The 16,511-nt window shown below is 42.5% G+C and overlaps 1 protein-coding gene across 1 annotated transcript; it reads right to left on the bottom strand.

Moving 5' to 3' along the window:
- Positions 1-478: 478 nt before the first annotated feature.
- On the bottom strand, positions 479-14,538 carry LOC115207528 (nucleoside diphosphate kinase B). The gene is made up of 5 exons (XM_029774670.1): positions 14,000-14,538; positions 2,449-2,579; positions 2,124-2,225; positions 868-980; positions 479-607 (listed from the first exon to the last, which is right to left on the bottom strand). Exons 1-5 carry the CDS (start codon positions 14,148-14,150, stop codon positions 487-489), a joined length of 618 nt encoding a protein of 205 aa, XP_029630530.1. The 5' UTR covers positions 14,151-14,538; the 3' UTR covers positions 479-486.
- Positions 14,539-16,511: the final 1,973 nt, after the last annotated feature.

Genomic DNA, 16,511 nt, shown 5'->3' with positions numbered 1-16,511 from the left:
AGTAAAGGGTCTGAATACTTATGTAAAATGTAATATTTAAGTTTTTTATATTTTATACATTTGCAAACATTTGTAAAAACCTGTTTTTGCTTTGTCGTTATGGGGTATTGTGTGTAGATGAATGAGGGGGAAAAAAACGATGTAATTAATTTTAGAATAAGGCTGTAACGTAACAAAATGTGGAAAAAGTCAAGGGCTCTGAATACTTTCCGAACGCACTGCACATATGGCGAGGACTGAACACTATAAGAGTAGCTAGGAGACTCAGGGGTATTGGAGCCACCACGATGGAGAGGGCTGAGTATTGCACGTGGGGCACTGAGTGTTGCAAGCAAGACACATAAAGAGGTAGGTATGGTTATGGAGCCACTATTCCTATTGGTCGTTCTACCTTGTTCACTCTTTCAAGTTTCATTGTCACATGCACAGGATACAACAGTATAATGAAATGCTTAACTCTCTCCATCTCTGCCTACAATCTCTTTCTCATATCTGGTAGGTACTACTGTGGTCACAGCAGTCCCAATCCATCAGTTCCTTTCGATGAAACCACAGCTGGATCTCCCTCTGAGCCCCCTCTACTGAATCACTGGCATGGACCACATTTCTATAAAAAACACAAACCTACATTCATTAGTTCGTTGTTAATGGCTTGAAGTCCAGTTTAGTATTTTGCCATTGAAATTATGCTCCCATTTTCAAAACACACTCAATGATAAAGTTCAATGTTTATACATCCTTTCATTTTATTGCCTCAATTCATATTGTCATCCAATTATCATTAAAATATTTGTTGAAAAGGGTATTGTGCCAATTATTGTAACGTGAAACATCTTTCAATTTGAATCTTTGTTGAAAAAGGTTCACCTGCTGATGTGAATGCTGAAGTCCCCTCGAACGGTGCCTGCTTGGGCCTCGACTGGGTTGGTGTCTCCTATCATGATCCGGGATGTCCGGACCACATTATAACCCTCCCACACCTAGACAACAAGAATGAATTTAGTTCTCCATCAGGATTAGGGCAATCCCATTTCAAAATCAGTCAATTCAGCAAGTTAATTTAAAGTCAATCAATTTGGCACTAAATCAATATTTGAACACACTGCCACTGCCATTATCTAATCCCTACACAAGTGGTTTGGTGGTTTTGAATTTAACATAAATTAAGGCAGTGTAGTCTGGGAATCTAAAATGAATTGCTTTATTTAATTATTGTTTCACACTCCAGCCCCATTTATCCTGGGTGATTACTTGCGTCCGGATAGGTGCAGTGAAATGTGTCGTTTTATAGGGTCAGCCATAGTAGTGCAGCGCACCTGGAGCAAATTAGAGTTAAGTCCCTTGCTCAAGTGCACATCTACAGATTGTTCACCTTGTCGGCTCAGGTATTCGAAACCAGCAACCTTTTGGTTACTGGCCCAACGCTCTAACCGCTAGGCTACACTTGTAAGATATCCAGACACATGACTACAGCCCTGACTGCCTCTGGAGGCAGTGGTCAGGAAGATCTGATCACAATGCTTCTTTTAAAATCGCCTACACCCGTCTATAAATGTAGGCAGAATCAGAATGTCAGAAGATCAGGACAAAGGACGTATGTTAGAACCAGGTATAAACGGGGCTTCTCATTTCATTTGGCCATATTTTCACTAAAACCGATTTGGAGGGTCATTACTCAAAACTAATTGAATAATGGTACAGTAGGTAGCCCAGAGGAGTTGGGTAGAGTCTAGGGCTGAGTGATGAAAAACTGAACTGGCAAAAGGAGGGCTGCTGGTCTCAGATCATGGCAACCATCTACTACCGTTGTGCCATTGAGAAAGGGCCTTAACAGCTGATTGTACCAGTTATTTTATAGAAATAACTGTCCAGGAGTCCATCTATTAGAGGACACCCAGACTGATCAGTGAAGTGAGAAAACAGTGTGGACTGATTCAATCCGTATCGCCGAAGTTCAGTGCTATAGCATGCTTGAAATGTAAAAGATTATTTCCAATTGAGCCTTCATTTCCAGCCTTTACCTTTCAATCGCGCTGAACTTCAGAGCTACAGATTGAATCGAGCCGTGAAACGAAGCAATTGAAGTTTAGATTATGAGGCTAGACAGAGGCAGGAACCCTCACCATAACAACTATGGGACCAGAGGTCATGTAGTGCAGGAGACTGGGGTAAAACGGCTTCCTCCTTAACTCATGGTAATGCTGAGAGAGCTGCTCCTCTGGTGCCTGAAAGAAAACCAACATTGCGTTAACCTTTATTTTAAAGTCTGGTATTTACATAGTCATTTATGAATAAACCACATCCATGACAAGTTCCAAATATTGTATCAGAGGACAAGTTGAGGCTACTATCATATTGCTTATTATCATACTACTTATACCTATCCAATCCTTTCAGATGCCTAGGAGGCAGGAGCTTTGGGGTTCATTTGGAATTAGACATTCTCACCTGTAGCATCTTCAGGCCCACCAGTTTGAAGCCTTTCTGTTCAAAGCGTTGCGTGATCTGCCCCACAAGGCGACGCTGGACCCCATCTGGTTTGACTGCAACTAGAGTACGTTCTCTCACACCAAGGATCCCTATACACAGATAGAAGAATCTCTCACACACGTGCTCTATTAAACTTTTAGCAACGCTGTCACGAGAATTTTCAATCCCAATGATGATAACTAACAATTATTTACGCTTTGACCAATCCCCGAGGTTTGTAAGACCCTGGGTTTAAAGATAATTAGGCAAAGACTCAGCTACTGCAAAAGGTTGGTTCTTTATTCATGAGAACGTTCTAAAGTCCAAAATGCAAAGACATGTCATTTTATAACTCTCACCCCCACACACAAACAGTAGATGGGATGCATCTTTCCCCACAGTCCTCATTTATCACTACCAGGCTGGCAGTTCTATCCTCCCGAGATTAGAGGGACCTTGACAGGACTCCCTTTCCTGTCGTAAGTTTCTTAGAGTTCCAACCAGGTCAGGTCATGAATAGTTTAATTGTCCTCTGTATTTTCTTAGTCACACACATTTCTCTCCCATACTTGTCTCGACCAAACCTTATTGGACTTAAGTTTATCACTCTAATTATTCCTTATACATGTTACATAATCTAATAATTACGTTTCAGGGTGAAATTCTTTAGTCATTACCTTAAACATATAAATTCCCTTAAACGCGCATGCCCCGCCCACCTGTAGATTTCTCCATTTCAGCCAGAAATGTCCTGTGTTTTAGTGGTGCAAAATCCACTTGTTACTTAAATCTCACTGGATTGATTGCTTTCATTTTATCCTTGCGACTCTTTCCAACTCTTGCTTGTGCTCTTTCTTTTTCTACGTTATTGTTAGGACCGCAGAAACGTTTGCAGTGACCTATCAAACACACTCTGGTAATGGCTAAAATGGGCTCAATGGACTATAATGGTTGTCCTTTGCACCTGTAGTACATGTTTTCTAGAGCCCACTATAATGACTTCCAAGATTGAAGTATCTGCACCGTAAACGGAGCCCAAATTGACCGTGTCCCTTCTTATACAGTGCATTCGGAAAGTATTCAGACCCCTTGACTTTTCCCACATTTTGTTAGGTTACAGCCTCATTCTAAAATTGATTAAACTGTTTTTTCCCCCTCATCAATCTACACACTACAAAAAGCAGAAATATCACATTTACATAAGTATTCAGACCCTTTACTCAGTACTTTGAAGCACTTTTGGCAGTGATTACAGCCTCAAGTCTTCTTGGGTATGACGCTACAAGCTTGGCACACCTGTATTTGGGGAGTTTCTCCCATTCTTCTCTGCAGATCCTCTCACGCTCTGTCAGGTTGGATGGGGAGCGTCTCTCCAGAGATGTTCGATCGGGTTCAAGTCCGGGCTCTGGCTGGGCCACTGAAGGGCATTTAGAGACACTCTTGCGTTCTTTGCTTTGTGCTTAGGGTCGTTGTCCTGTTGGAAGGTGAATCTTCGCCCCCAGTCTGAGGTCCTGAGCGCTCTGGAGCAGGTTTTCATCAAAGACCTCTACTTTGTGCCGTTCATCTTTCCTTCAATCCTGACTAGTCTCCCAGTCCCTGCCGCTGAAAAAAATCCCCACAGCATGGCGCTGCCACCACCATGCTTCACCGTAGGGATGATGCCAGGTTTCCTCCAGACGTGATGCTTGACATTCAGGCCAAAGAGTTCAATTTTGGTTTCATCAGACCAGATAATATTGTTTCTCATGGTCAGAGTCTTTAGGTGCCTTTTTGAAAACTCCAAGTGGGCTGTCATGTGCCTTTTACTGAAAAGTGGCTTCTGTCTGGCCACTCTACCATAATGGCCTGATTGGTGGTTGTCCTTCTGGAAGTTTCTCCCATCGCCACAGAGGAACTCTAGAGCTCTGTCAGAGTAACCATCAGGTTCTTGGTCACCTCCCTGACCATGGCCCTTCTCCCCCGATTGCTCAGTTTGTCCGGGCGGCCAGCTCTAGGAAGAGTCTTGGTGGTTCCAAACTTCTTCATCATTCTTAAAATGGGAGGCCACTGTGTTCTTGGGGACCTTCAATGCTGCAGAAATGTTTTGGTACCCTTCCCCAGATCTGTTCCTCGACACAATCCTGTCTCTGAGCTCTACGGACAATACCTTCGACCTCATGGCTTGGTTTTTGCTATGAGATGCACTGTCAACTGTGGGACCTTACATAGACATGTCCAATCAATTTGAATTTACCATAGGTGGACTCCAATCAAGTTGTAGAAACATCAAGGACGATCAATGGAAACAGGATGCACCTGAGCTCAATTTCAAGTATCATAGCAAAAGGTCTGAATACTTATGTAAATAAGGTTTCAGTTTATTTTGAATAAAATTGCTAAAAAAAAAAATCTAAAAAACTGTTTTCGCTTTGTCCTTATAAGGTATTGTGTGTAGATTGATGAGGGAAAAAAATATTTCATCAATTTTGGAATAAGGCTGAAACGTAACAAAATGTGTAAAAAGAATACTTAACGAATGCACTGTAGATACCTGGGCATTTGGATCGTTGATAAGTTGTCTTTTAAAACAACATAGGTGAGTTAACTAAGAAGCTGAAAATAAAACTGGATTTCTATAGAAATAGATTGTGCGCCTCGCTTAATAGTAGAAAGCAGATCATTCAGTCATTCCTACCGGTCCTAGACACCATTATTTACTTAATGCAGCTCCCACTTCATTGAAGCCCGTTGGAAGCAATTTAACACTGCGCCCTCCGTGATCAATTTTGCACTCATCATTGCATTCGCTCTCAGAAAGCGGCTGGCCCTTACTGGTTTTTTATAGGTTGGAACATCGCATTCTGTTAATTTACAAAGCGCTTACGCAAAAACTCCCACATTGCCTAACATCCTTACTAACCTATGAAAGCATGATACCATACCCGCTCACAGGGATGGCTAACTCTTGAAATTCCTTATGTCAGTACAGATTTAGGTAAAATGGCTTTTAGTTTCTTCACACCGCACTTATGGAACAAGCTTAAGATTACCCAACAGTTGGGCAGATTGGTGCCTTCGGGCATTTCAGATTGTTGGTGGAGGAACTGTTCAAGGACGGAATGTCTCTGGTGAACACCAGCATCCCTCCTCTCTTTATGTGGGCCAATTTGGTTTATAATATGGTTGGTTTACACCACAATTTCCCGTTGTTGGTTGCAGACTGAGTTAGCTTTTTTCCCCAGGTTGTCCATGGTCTTTATCAGGATGTTTTTTCTTTGTTCAGAGGCTGTTTGGAGCATGGGCTGTGACACATACATATTTTTTTATATAAAAGTAAAAAATGGTTGTTAAAGAGACAATGCAATAAAATGTACCTGGCTTCTTGAATTATAAAATGAGTAACAACTACATAAATATTTAAAATAGCCTATGAGGAGTTTGTTTGAGGACCTAGCCGCTTACACTGTAGCTACTATGCTACTGGTGGGTAAGGGATTACGATAAGAGAAGTGGAGTATGAGATATAGCAGATAGGCCTACCTGCTTTATAGAGCGATTATTGACTTTATAAAACGTAGTAAACAATCTGCTTGGTGACAGTGAATGTGATCGGGAATCGAATGTTACATTGAAGAGAAAAGTGCTTGAATATTTGTGTAGATCTCTCGGTGCAGAGGCCAAATTAGTCCTTAAATTTCTCATTTGAAACGGGTTGTCCATGAAATGAGCTACTCAAAGTGACTATTGTTTGGTTGCCGTTTTCATAGGAGGCCTCGTAAAAAAAACGTGGCCCACTATGGAAATCAAATGCACGTCCAACTAATTAGTTCTGCCGCCGGCCCATCTCCATGAACTCAGTGAACTCTCTGAGAATGCAGAGTGGGTAGGTTTCCTGCGGTGTTGTGACCCAGATATGGACGCCTCTCATATCTTTCTGAGGTAGGCTAATATAAATGAGGAATTATATCCCTATTACTATAGCCAGCAGGATAGCCTTAACTCTGACTGCCATGGAATTCTGTTGTCATGAATAAAATGTATAGGCCTACTTAGCCTTAACCCAAGGTGGGTATACCCAGCCCTTGAGTTCTCAATTGAACGTTTGGACCATAGCTGGATCAAGTTTCAAGTTTAATTGTCACGTGCACTACTACAGTGAAATGCCTTTCTTGCTTGCTCTATCCCAACAATGCAGTAGTACTATAAAACATGTATTAAAAAAAGTAAAGTAGAACAAAAACACAAGAAATAAGAACACGAGAAAGTAAGTACGCTATATACAGGGTCAGTGCCAATACCATATTTACAATGTGCATGGATACTGGAGTGGTAGGGTTAGATATGCATCGGCACGGTGACTAGGCATCAGGATATACACATGACCAAAAGTATGTGGACACCTGCTTGTCGAAAATCTCATTCCAAAATCACGGGCATAAAATTTGTCCCCCCCTTTGCTGCTATAACAGCCTCAAATCTTCTGGGAAGGCTTTCCACTCAGAACATTGCTTACATTCAGCCACAAGAGCATTAGTGAGGTCGGGCACTGACGTTGGCCGATTAGGCCTGGCTCGCAGTCGGCGTTCCAATTCATCCCAAAGGTGTTTGATGGGGTTGAGGTCAGGGCTCTGTGCAGGCCAGTCAAGTTCTTCCACACCAATCTCCATAAAATATTTCTGTATGAACTTCGCTTTGTGCACAGGGTCATTGTCATGCTGAAACAGCAAAGGGCCTTCCCCAAATTGTGGCCACAAAGTTGGAAGCACAGAATCGTCTAGAATGTCATTGTATGTTGTAGTTAAGATTTCCCTTCACTGGAACTAAGGGGCCTAGCACTAACCATGCAGCCCTAGATCATTATTCCTCCTCCACCAAACTTTACAGTTGGCACTATGCATTCTCCTGACATCCGCCAAACCCAGATTCATCACTCCAGAGAACATGTTTCCACTGCTCCAGAGTCCAATGGCAGTGAGCTTTACACCACTCCAGCCGACACTTGGCATTGTGCATGGTGATCTTAGCCTTGTGTGCAGCTGCTCGGCCATGGAAACCCATTTAATGAAGCTCCTGACGAACAGTTCTTGTGCTGACGTTGTTTGGCACACAACATTTTTTCTTAAGGCAAGCTGAAGTTGGTGATTTGTCAACAGTAGGGATTCTTCAATAAAGTATTTGTTGTCATTCAACGACAGACTCGTTTTCATGCAAAAGGAAATCTTGAGAAATACTGCACGACACGTCTTAGTTAATATAAAATTGCGCGACTAAGATCTCCTTGGAAAAAAAACGTCAAAATTAATGTTAGATTTCTTGAGTTGAGTTATCTTAGATGAATTCTGACTATTTTGAGGAAGTGTATACTGGCTACGGCTTCTCAAAATGGACAAACAGTACTATCGCTCGTTTTTCAAGAGAAGGTTTTTTTAAGGGAGCATGCGAGCACACTCGTTCGGTTCTCGGCTAGGTGCCAGCCACACTGAAGCATGCTGACGCCTTAAGGAAGGGTAGAGAAAGAGATAAAGGGATTGTAGACAGAGGTGGGGAGGTAGAGAGAGAAAGAGCAAGTGTGGGTTGAGAGACAGTATAGAGCAGTGGTCAGAAACAGGCATCCACCAGTGAATATTTGTAGGCCCCCCAAGATCTGTTCAAGTATTCCCACAAATTTAAATAAGAGATGTGATTGTGTCTTAATGTAATCAAGGTATGAAATTATTGTATTTGAAAATAATCCATTTTTGGGTTTAGCTGTGGTCAATTTGCAGTGCAAATTATTGATTATTATTTTCCGGCCCCCCAAACATTCACTCCGACAGAAATCGGCCTGTGGCTCAATCTAGTTGTCTACCCCTGGTATAGAGAGGGGGTATAGAGAGGGGGTATAGAGAGGGGGTATAGAGAGAGGGTATAGAGAGAGGGTATAGAGAGAGGGTATAGAGAGGGGGTATAGAGAGGGTGCTGTGCAGCATTGAATTGTGTGATGTTCTGGTGAATTATTGTTGGTGCCACAGCGCTGAAGGGCGAGAGGAGAGCACATCACCTTCCCACAAAGATGGTCACCTCGCCATCTCTCACACACACACACAGTTGTTCTAAAGGTCAGCACTCATGTTTGTTGTAATGGTCCGTCTTTAAGAATTATGTTTATCAGAGACAACAAAAGAGCTGCTCTCCCCCTCTACCTTTCTCTAATCCAGAGGAAGAACGTTTGATCTGCCAGAGTCCTGCTGCTAAAGCTGCTACGCCTCTCACAGAAAGAGAGAAACACACCCCCCCTCTCACAGAAAGAGACACACACACCCCCCCTCTCACAGAAAGAGACACACACACCCCCCCTCTCACAGAAAGAGACACACACACCCCCCCTCTCACAGAAAGAGACACACACACCCCCCCTCTCACAGAAAGAGACACACACACCCCCCTCTCACAGAAAGAGAGAAAAGCACCCCCCTCTCACAGAAAGAGAGAAAAGCACCCCCCTCTCACAGAAAGAGAGAAAAGCACCCCCCTCTCACAGAAAGAGAGAAAAGCACCCCCCTCTCACAGAAAGAGAGAAACACCCCCCTCTCACAGAGAAATACACCCCCCTCTCACAGAAAGAGAGAAAAGCACCCCCCTCTCACAGAAAGAGAGAAATACACCCCCCTGTCTTTCTACCTCCATCTCACCCTTGATCACAAAGAAACTATTTGGTTCTCTACCATCTCGACATAAAAGGCAACAACAAGAAACATCTTTAAAAAAATTGAATCATTAAATCAAAGGCAAGCCGGTCAAAAGGTATGTAGTGTGTGCTGTAATTAGAGTTAGACCTGTCTACTAGGGGTAATGATGGTGCTCTGTGTTGAGACTGCTGAAGTCAGAGCCCTCTCATAATGCAGTCATCTGCAGGGCTGGACACAACACAATGAGGAAGTTACTGCAGGGGGTCTGACACAGCGTAGGACACTAACCCTTCACCCTCCAAGAACTACTTAATTTCCACAGAAAATTTTACCAAAACACATTTACTTGAAGAACAATGCAGATGCAGTTTGGTAACAGAATGACAGCACAAACAAACTGGCATTCTGTTACCAAACTTTGTCTCAAATGGAAATGTGTTTTTGTAAAAATGTTCAGTGGAAATTGTTCAAAGTGGCCTAGCCCTTGTGCATAGAGTTGTATGTTTTTTAAAAACTTTGTAATCATTGTTTTTTGTTAGACAATTTAAAGTGAAAAATCTGAGTCTTGATCCGGCAATGTGGTCCGGAGGCTCCGTACGGAATGTGTGATGTGATTGCGGAGCCTCCGGAGGCTTGCATAGGCCATATCGCGATGCCGTGCGCCTCTACATTGACATGATTGGTTGACGGTAGGTGGCGCGGTACATCCTATATAAACACAAACTCACTTCCTTGACAATAAACATGGGGAACTTTGACAAAAGGCTATCAGAACAGGTTCACAAATAAGATACATCTTTATGATACCTCCTGTAGGGATTTTAAAGACACTAAAGTTTGAACTCCTGGAAAGAGATCAGGGAGGTAATGGGGATCGATGTGGTAAAGTAGTCAATAGAATGCAGACCATTGGAGATAGACGGACAATGGAGTGGCGCAGATTCAACAAATCGTATCTAACAAAGTGGATATTTGTCAAATCCATCATGATTGATGTATTGTAACAGGCCCAAAAATATTTGGGATGGAGATGCAGGTGGAAAAACGGTGCAGTACCGGGAAACGAACTCCAACATCTCAGAAGAGGTAAGGCCTTGTCTTTTCGTTTAGCCAGTTGCTTGTAATTAGCTGGATGGCTATAGAGATTAGCCCTGAGTCACTACGTCTGGTACGGTGCACAACAATTTATTGGATGTGTATAACAGCTCCCCGAAGCGCAAGAAGTCTGAACGCTCCGACTTCTCCGTAGGCTGCATCATTTTAAATACTGTACTGCCACTGCAGATTTCGGATTGACCATTAATTGGCTTTTACGGTGGATTTGCTCCACTCCAGTCCACATTTCCAGCTGGAACGCATTTTGTACAGCAGTCTCAGGGGTTAACGAGAAATTAATCCCATGACTGAAACTTAAGTCGATCTCAGATCGATTATCTGGAGCCAACCTCCCCTTTAATGTCAGAAAGTCATGACCATCATGCTTTTAGGGAAAGAAGATCCTTTTACTCATGTATTAAACTGCTAGTTTGACCAATTCCAGTCCCCTTGTTTAGGTCCCCACATTATTAGATGTGCTATTAGCAATAAGCATTATCACCTGTAGCCTAACTGATGCAGCATAGTGGCATTACAATGTACATAGGATGAAGCTTGGGGTTTGTCCATCTGCATTTACCCCATTGGACACAACATCCTGATTGTTACTATTTTAGAATAAATATACAAATAATTATTCACTCAAAAAAAAGTATTTGTAGGTTTATATTACAAAGTATGTCAATGCCAGTTTAAGATGCCATTGCTCCTTTAAGAGCTTTGTTGCACAACTGCTCCTAAAGCATACTTGAAACTCTGGTTGTAAAACTGCATTTGTAAAGTGATGCCGCACGGGGGTACAGGTCAGAATAGTTTTTCAATGGCTGCCGGTGTGGCCATGAGGTGAGGGTAAGATGGGTGGAAAGGGAAAAAAGGAGGAAAGTGGAACATAAGCATATATGGAATGGGGGAATGAATGCACAAGCCTTCCGGAAGATCTGATCAAGCTGAAGATGGCAGACAGGAAGAAAAATTGAAAAGTGGAACATGTTTTGAGTGAATATGCAGAGGTGGATCACACAGAACTTTTGGAAGAGCTGAGGAAATTGAACATGATGAGAGTGAGGATGAATTAACTACGGTGGCAGGTGTGGTGAAGATCGCAGAGTTTGAGCCTCGTCCTGATTTCAAAGATGATTGAGATTTTTTGACAGAATGGATCTTTTCCTTCTGGCAACTCCATATGTGGTGTCAGGTTGGGTGGAAAAGAGGTTGGAGAATGTTGGGTTGGTGAAAGTGACTCGAAGTGGAATATTGTTGATTTTTTTGTGGAAGTGGAATCTTGTAGATTTTTTGCACTTCTGCCTTCCAGAGGGAGCGTGCGCTCCACACCACGAAACTGGGGACAAGAAATAGGACTTACTTTCCTCTCTGGAGCAGGGCGCTGTTGAAAGGAGTGTTAACTGGAGTGACTAAGTGTTGAGGGTCAACTGAAGTTGAAGATTCCCGGTGTCTGTGACGCCCGCCGTTTGTTGTGACGCAGACCTGGTGGAGAGCGTGGTGAAACAGAGAAGACACGATCTGTGATCCTGACATTTGATGCAGAGTCTTTACCAGACAAAGTCAAGTCAGGATGTGTCGGTTAGCTTTTGTCCCAAACCCATTACAGTGTTTTAGGTGTCACGCTTATGGTCATGTGGCAGCAGTGTGTAGGAGGGATATTCCTAGATGTGAGAAGTGTGCAGGAGGACATGAGACAAAGGAATGTGTAATATCGGTGTGTGTAAACTGTAGGGCTACCCATGGTGCTGGAGATCAGGTGTCCTGTGAGAGAAAAGCAGGTTGAAGTTGCCAGGATCAGAGTAGTGCAGAAGGTGTCTTATGCTGAGGCAGTAGAGGAAGATGGGCCCCATGGTGGCAGTGGGGTTATGGTATGGGCTGGCATAAGCTACAGACAATGAACACAATTGCATTTTATCGATGGCAATTTGAATGCACAGAAATACTGTGACGAGATCTTGAGACCCATTGTCATGCCATTCATCCACTGCCATCACCTCATGCTTCACATGATAATGCACGGCCCCATGTCGCAAGGATATGTACACAATTCCTGGAAGCTGAAAATGTCCCAGTTCTTCCATGGCCTGCATACTCACCAGACATGTCACCCATTGAGCATGTTTGGGAGCCTCTGGATCAACGTGTACGACAGCATGTTCTAGTTCCCGCCAATATCCAACAACTTTACACTGCCATTGAAGAGGAGTGGGACAACATTCCACAATCAACAGCATAATCAACTACATACGAATGAGATGTGTCACGCTGCATGAGGCAAATGGTGGTCACACCAGATACTGACTTGTTTTCTGATCCACGCCCCTACCTTTATTTTAAAGGTATCTGTGACCAACAGATGCATATCTGTGTTCCATTTATATTTTAGTAATTTAGCAGATGCTCTTATCCAGAGCGACTTACAGTAGTGAGTGCCTACATTTTCTTACAGTCATGTGAAATCATTAGGCCCAAATCTATGGATTTCACATGACTGGGAACACAGATTTGCATCCGTTGGTCACAGATACCTTTAAAGAAAAAGGTCTTTCAATATCAGTTGACTGATTTCCTTATCAACTGTAACTCAGTAAAATCTTTGAAAATGTCAGATGTTTATTGTTGTTGCATTTATATTTTTGTTCAGTGTAAAACTAGGATCCCCATTTTTTTTTAACAAAGGCCAACACTGCTTTCAAAGTGTGCATCAAGAATTGCGCTTACATCAAGAATTGTTGTGCATTGACTGCTTGCCAGAATACATCTTTACCGCCTATGGCTCTCCCAATTTTGAATGCACCTCGAGAGGAATATTACTCTCGCATAGAAGACGACTAAGTAAATAGGTCAACTATTCTGGTTGTCTGGTGTAGTTTTAATAACATTAAATGTCAAAAATAGAAGCACTGGAAAGTTACTTCCTGAGTGATGAAGTATAGGCTTTGAGTTGCCTATACACTGCTGTTTGAGCTGAGCAACACGGTGGTGCGAGTTGTATTTAATTCCAGCTTCGTCTGAACATTGAAGTGTCCGCTACAATCATGCATGTCAGTTGAGTGTACACAGCGTAACAAAGAAAATACAATTTGAGAAAACATTTGGGAATATATTTAGTTGAACAGACTGTCTGTAGTAGGCTTTCATCTCCAAACACCCCCAGATCTACATCTCAAAAATGACCTCTCCAGAATCCATATGACGGAAATCAGTCGCAGTGACATAACTTTAATCCCTACAGTTAAGTGTATCTTTTTTATTAGAACAATTACTTATAGCTAATATTAAAATTCAATTCTTAATGTTTCCAAAACGGCATCGCGTGCGAGGCGTATTTGCATTTGGGCAGCGTTGCGCCATTTCTCACACAGGGCTAAATGGGACGTCCAATAACTCAATTTAGCCAGCCAGCTTAATGCAGTGTAATTGGAGTCATGAATACTCGTAAAAAGCCGATATCAAAGAGTATCTATATTGACAAGATAGTCAAGTGACCGTTCTAACAATGGAAATACATGTCCTTAAAGATAGGAGGCAATATCCTCCATACAAACATTCCTCACTTCGTTGTCTTATTTTCGTGGGCGGAGTACGCCCTCTCGCATTTCCTTTTCCTCTCTGCCCACATGTCGTTTTTTAATTGCAACTAACTCCAAACGTTGCGCCAGTGGAATGTGTGTCCAGTTACAACTTTTGCAGACAAAAATCACTTCATTGTACAAGTTCAACAAAATCATGAATAGCCTACTTGTACACTACTATAGTATGTTAGACTATAGTAAGCTACTAACCTGATGTGGTACTGTATCCAGCGCGTCGATGTCCAAACAGGAGGCAAAATGCGAACTCAGGGATAGAACTTTCTCTCGATGGTAGAACTCCCCGACAGTACGGACTCTGCAGGATAAGGTTTTTAAGCCAACACCTTTGAAATTGAACCATTATTTAAACAAGCCAAAGTTATTGTCGACCTGTGAGATTCTTTAACATGTACCTATCTACCAGTAAGATCGTAACGTTAGTAGGATAGTCAGCCTTCCTCAACAACGATCACTAGTCCCACCCCCGACAAAGCGGCCGCATGGAGATGGTCCCTCATCCCGTCTCCACTCGATAACACAGCCACAAAGTCAAATTAAAAATCATGTTTTGGGGTCTTCATTTAAGGTTAAGCATAAGGTTAACAGTGTGTTTAAGGTTAGGTGTATAATTCGATTTTAATAAGATAAATTGTAGAAATGTGTGCTGTTTATGACTTTGCGGCTGTGCTAACTACTGACGACCCACTCAACCTCGGTCATCACTAGCTCCTATAGAGTGATGAGGAGGAGGAGCATCAGGGGAGCACTGCGGACCCTTCGTGTCCGGATGTAATTTAGCCGTTCATTGTGCCTATTGGTGCTCTGTAGAGCTATTTTTTTCGAGCTTTCTCGTGTCAAATAACTCGTGACCTTTCCGGGGTACTCAATACTAGTGCTTGCCAAGCAAGAGTCCCCACTGTAAATCTTCGCCATACTTCTTATTAGTGTGGCTTGACCTCCATCCACTTTCATGGGATTTGTGACATCACTCCCAACCTTTTATTATATTCACTGTAAACAATTTTTGTAAACAAACTTTTGACTCAAATCAGCTACTGTGACCACTTTCCCAACATCAAATTCTTCAAAACTTTTAGCAACAGTAACTATACTGAACAAAAATATAAACGCAACATAAAACAATTTCAAAGATTTTACTGAGTTACAGTTCATGGAGAAAATCAGTCAATTGAAATAAATTCATTAGGCCCTAATCTATTGATTTCACATTTACATTTTACATTTTAGTCATTTAGCAGACGCTCTTATCCAGAGCGACTTACAGTAGTGAATGCATACATTTCATTAAAAAAAATTGTACATGACTGGGAATACAGATATGCATCTGTTTGTCACAGATACCTTTAAAGAAAAAGGTCTTTCAATATCAGTTGACTGATTGGCCTCAGGTATTTTTGTGCATTCAAATTGCCAACAATAAAGGGCAATGCTTGAGGCATCAGTACAGACCCAGGTTCGATCCCAGGCTGTTACAGCCATCCGTGACCGGGAAAACCATGAGGCGGCGCACAATTGGCCCAGCACCAGCCGGGATTTCCATGTCCCATCGACCTCTAGTGACTCCTTGTGGCGGGCCGGGCGCATGAAAGCTGACCTCGGTCGCCAGCTGGACAGTGTTTCCTCTGACACATTGGTGCGGCTGGCTCCCGGGTTAAGCGAGCAGTATGTCAAGATGCAGTACGGCTTGGCAGAGTCGTGTTTCGGAGGACACGTGGCTCTCGACCTTCGCCTCTCCTGAGTCTGTAGGGGAGTTGCAGCGATGGGACAAGACTGTAACTACCAATTGGGGAGAAAAAGGGCAATTGTTTATTTTAATGTCGTTTTGGCCCATCGATAAAATGCAATTGTGTTTGTTGTCCGTAGTTTATGCCTGCCTAAACCATAACCCCACCACCACCATGTGGCACTCTGTTCACAACACTGACATCAGCAAACCGCTCGCCCACACAACGCCATACCCATGGTCTGCAGTTGTGACGATGGTTGGACTTACTGCCAAATTCTCTAAAACGACGTCGGCTTATGGTAAACGCAGCAAAAAAAGAGATGTCCTCTCACTCTCAATTGCGTTTATTTTCAGCAAACTTAACATGTGTAAATATTTGTATGAACATAAGATTCAACAACTGAGATATAAACTGAAGAAGTTCCACAGATATGTGACTAACAGAAACGGAATAATGTGTCCCTGAAAAAAGGGTTGGTCAAAATCAAAAGTAACAGTCAGTATCTGGTGTTGCCACCAGCTGCATTAAGTATTGCAGTGCATCTCCTCCTCATGGACTGCACCAGGTTTGCCAGTTCTTGCTTTTAGTGTCTTAACGACTGTTCCACAGGTGCATTTTCATTAATTGTTTATGGTTCATTGAACAAGCATGGGGAACAGTGTTTAAACCCTTTACAATGAAGATCTGTGAAGTTATTTGGATTTTTAAGAATTATCTTTGAAAGACAGGGTCTTGAAAAAGGGACGTTTCTTTTTTTGCTTGTTTTGTCACAAACTGAAATTAAGCGAACTATTCGAATTTTAGCAACCGGGAACTGGCAGAGCGATTTCTGCATAATGCATCTTTAACTTTGACTATATGGAACTGCTTTGCTTTAAATAATAAAGTAAAACTTTTTAAAACTACTTCCATCCATCTATAACACATAAGATGGCGCCAGAGAAGGCGGCAGACGTTTTAAGTGCCCCCAACCG

The sequence above is a fragment of the Salmo trutta genome, chromosome 14 (assembly GCF_901001165.1).
Source record: "Salmo trutta chromosome 14, fSalTru1.1, whole genome shotgun sequence".
Classification (NCBI taxonomy): Eukaryota; Metazoa; Chordata; class Actinopteri; order Salmoniformes; family Salmonidae; genus Salmo; species Salmo trutta.
Note: the sequence above shows the minus strand (reverse complement) of the source record. Positions and strands in the feature narration are given on the sequence as shown.

Excerpts from the sequence above, each read along its gene's own strand:
- LOC115207528 (XM_029774670.1), bottom strand. The coding sequence starts at position 14,150 with ATGGTTCAATTTCAAAGGTGTTGGCTTAAAAACCTTATCCTGCAGAGT. Across the intron at positions 981-2,123 it reads CTGGTCCCATAGTTGTTATG|GTGTGGGAGGGTTATAATGT; the intron begins GTGAGGGTTCCT and ends CTTGTTGTCTAG. Across the intron at positions 608-867 it reads TTCAGCATTCACATCAGCAG|AAATGTGGTCCATGCCAGTG; the intron begins GTGAACCTTTTT and ends TGTTTTTTATAG.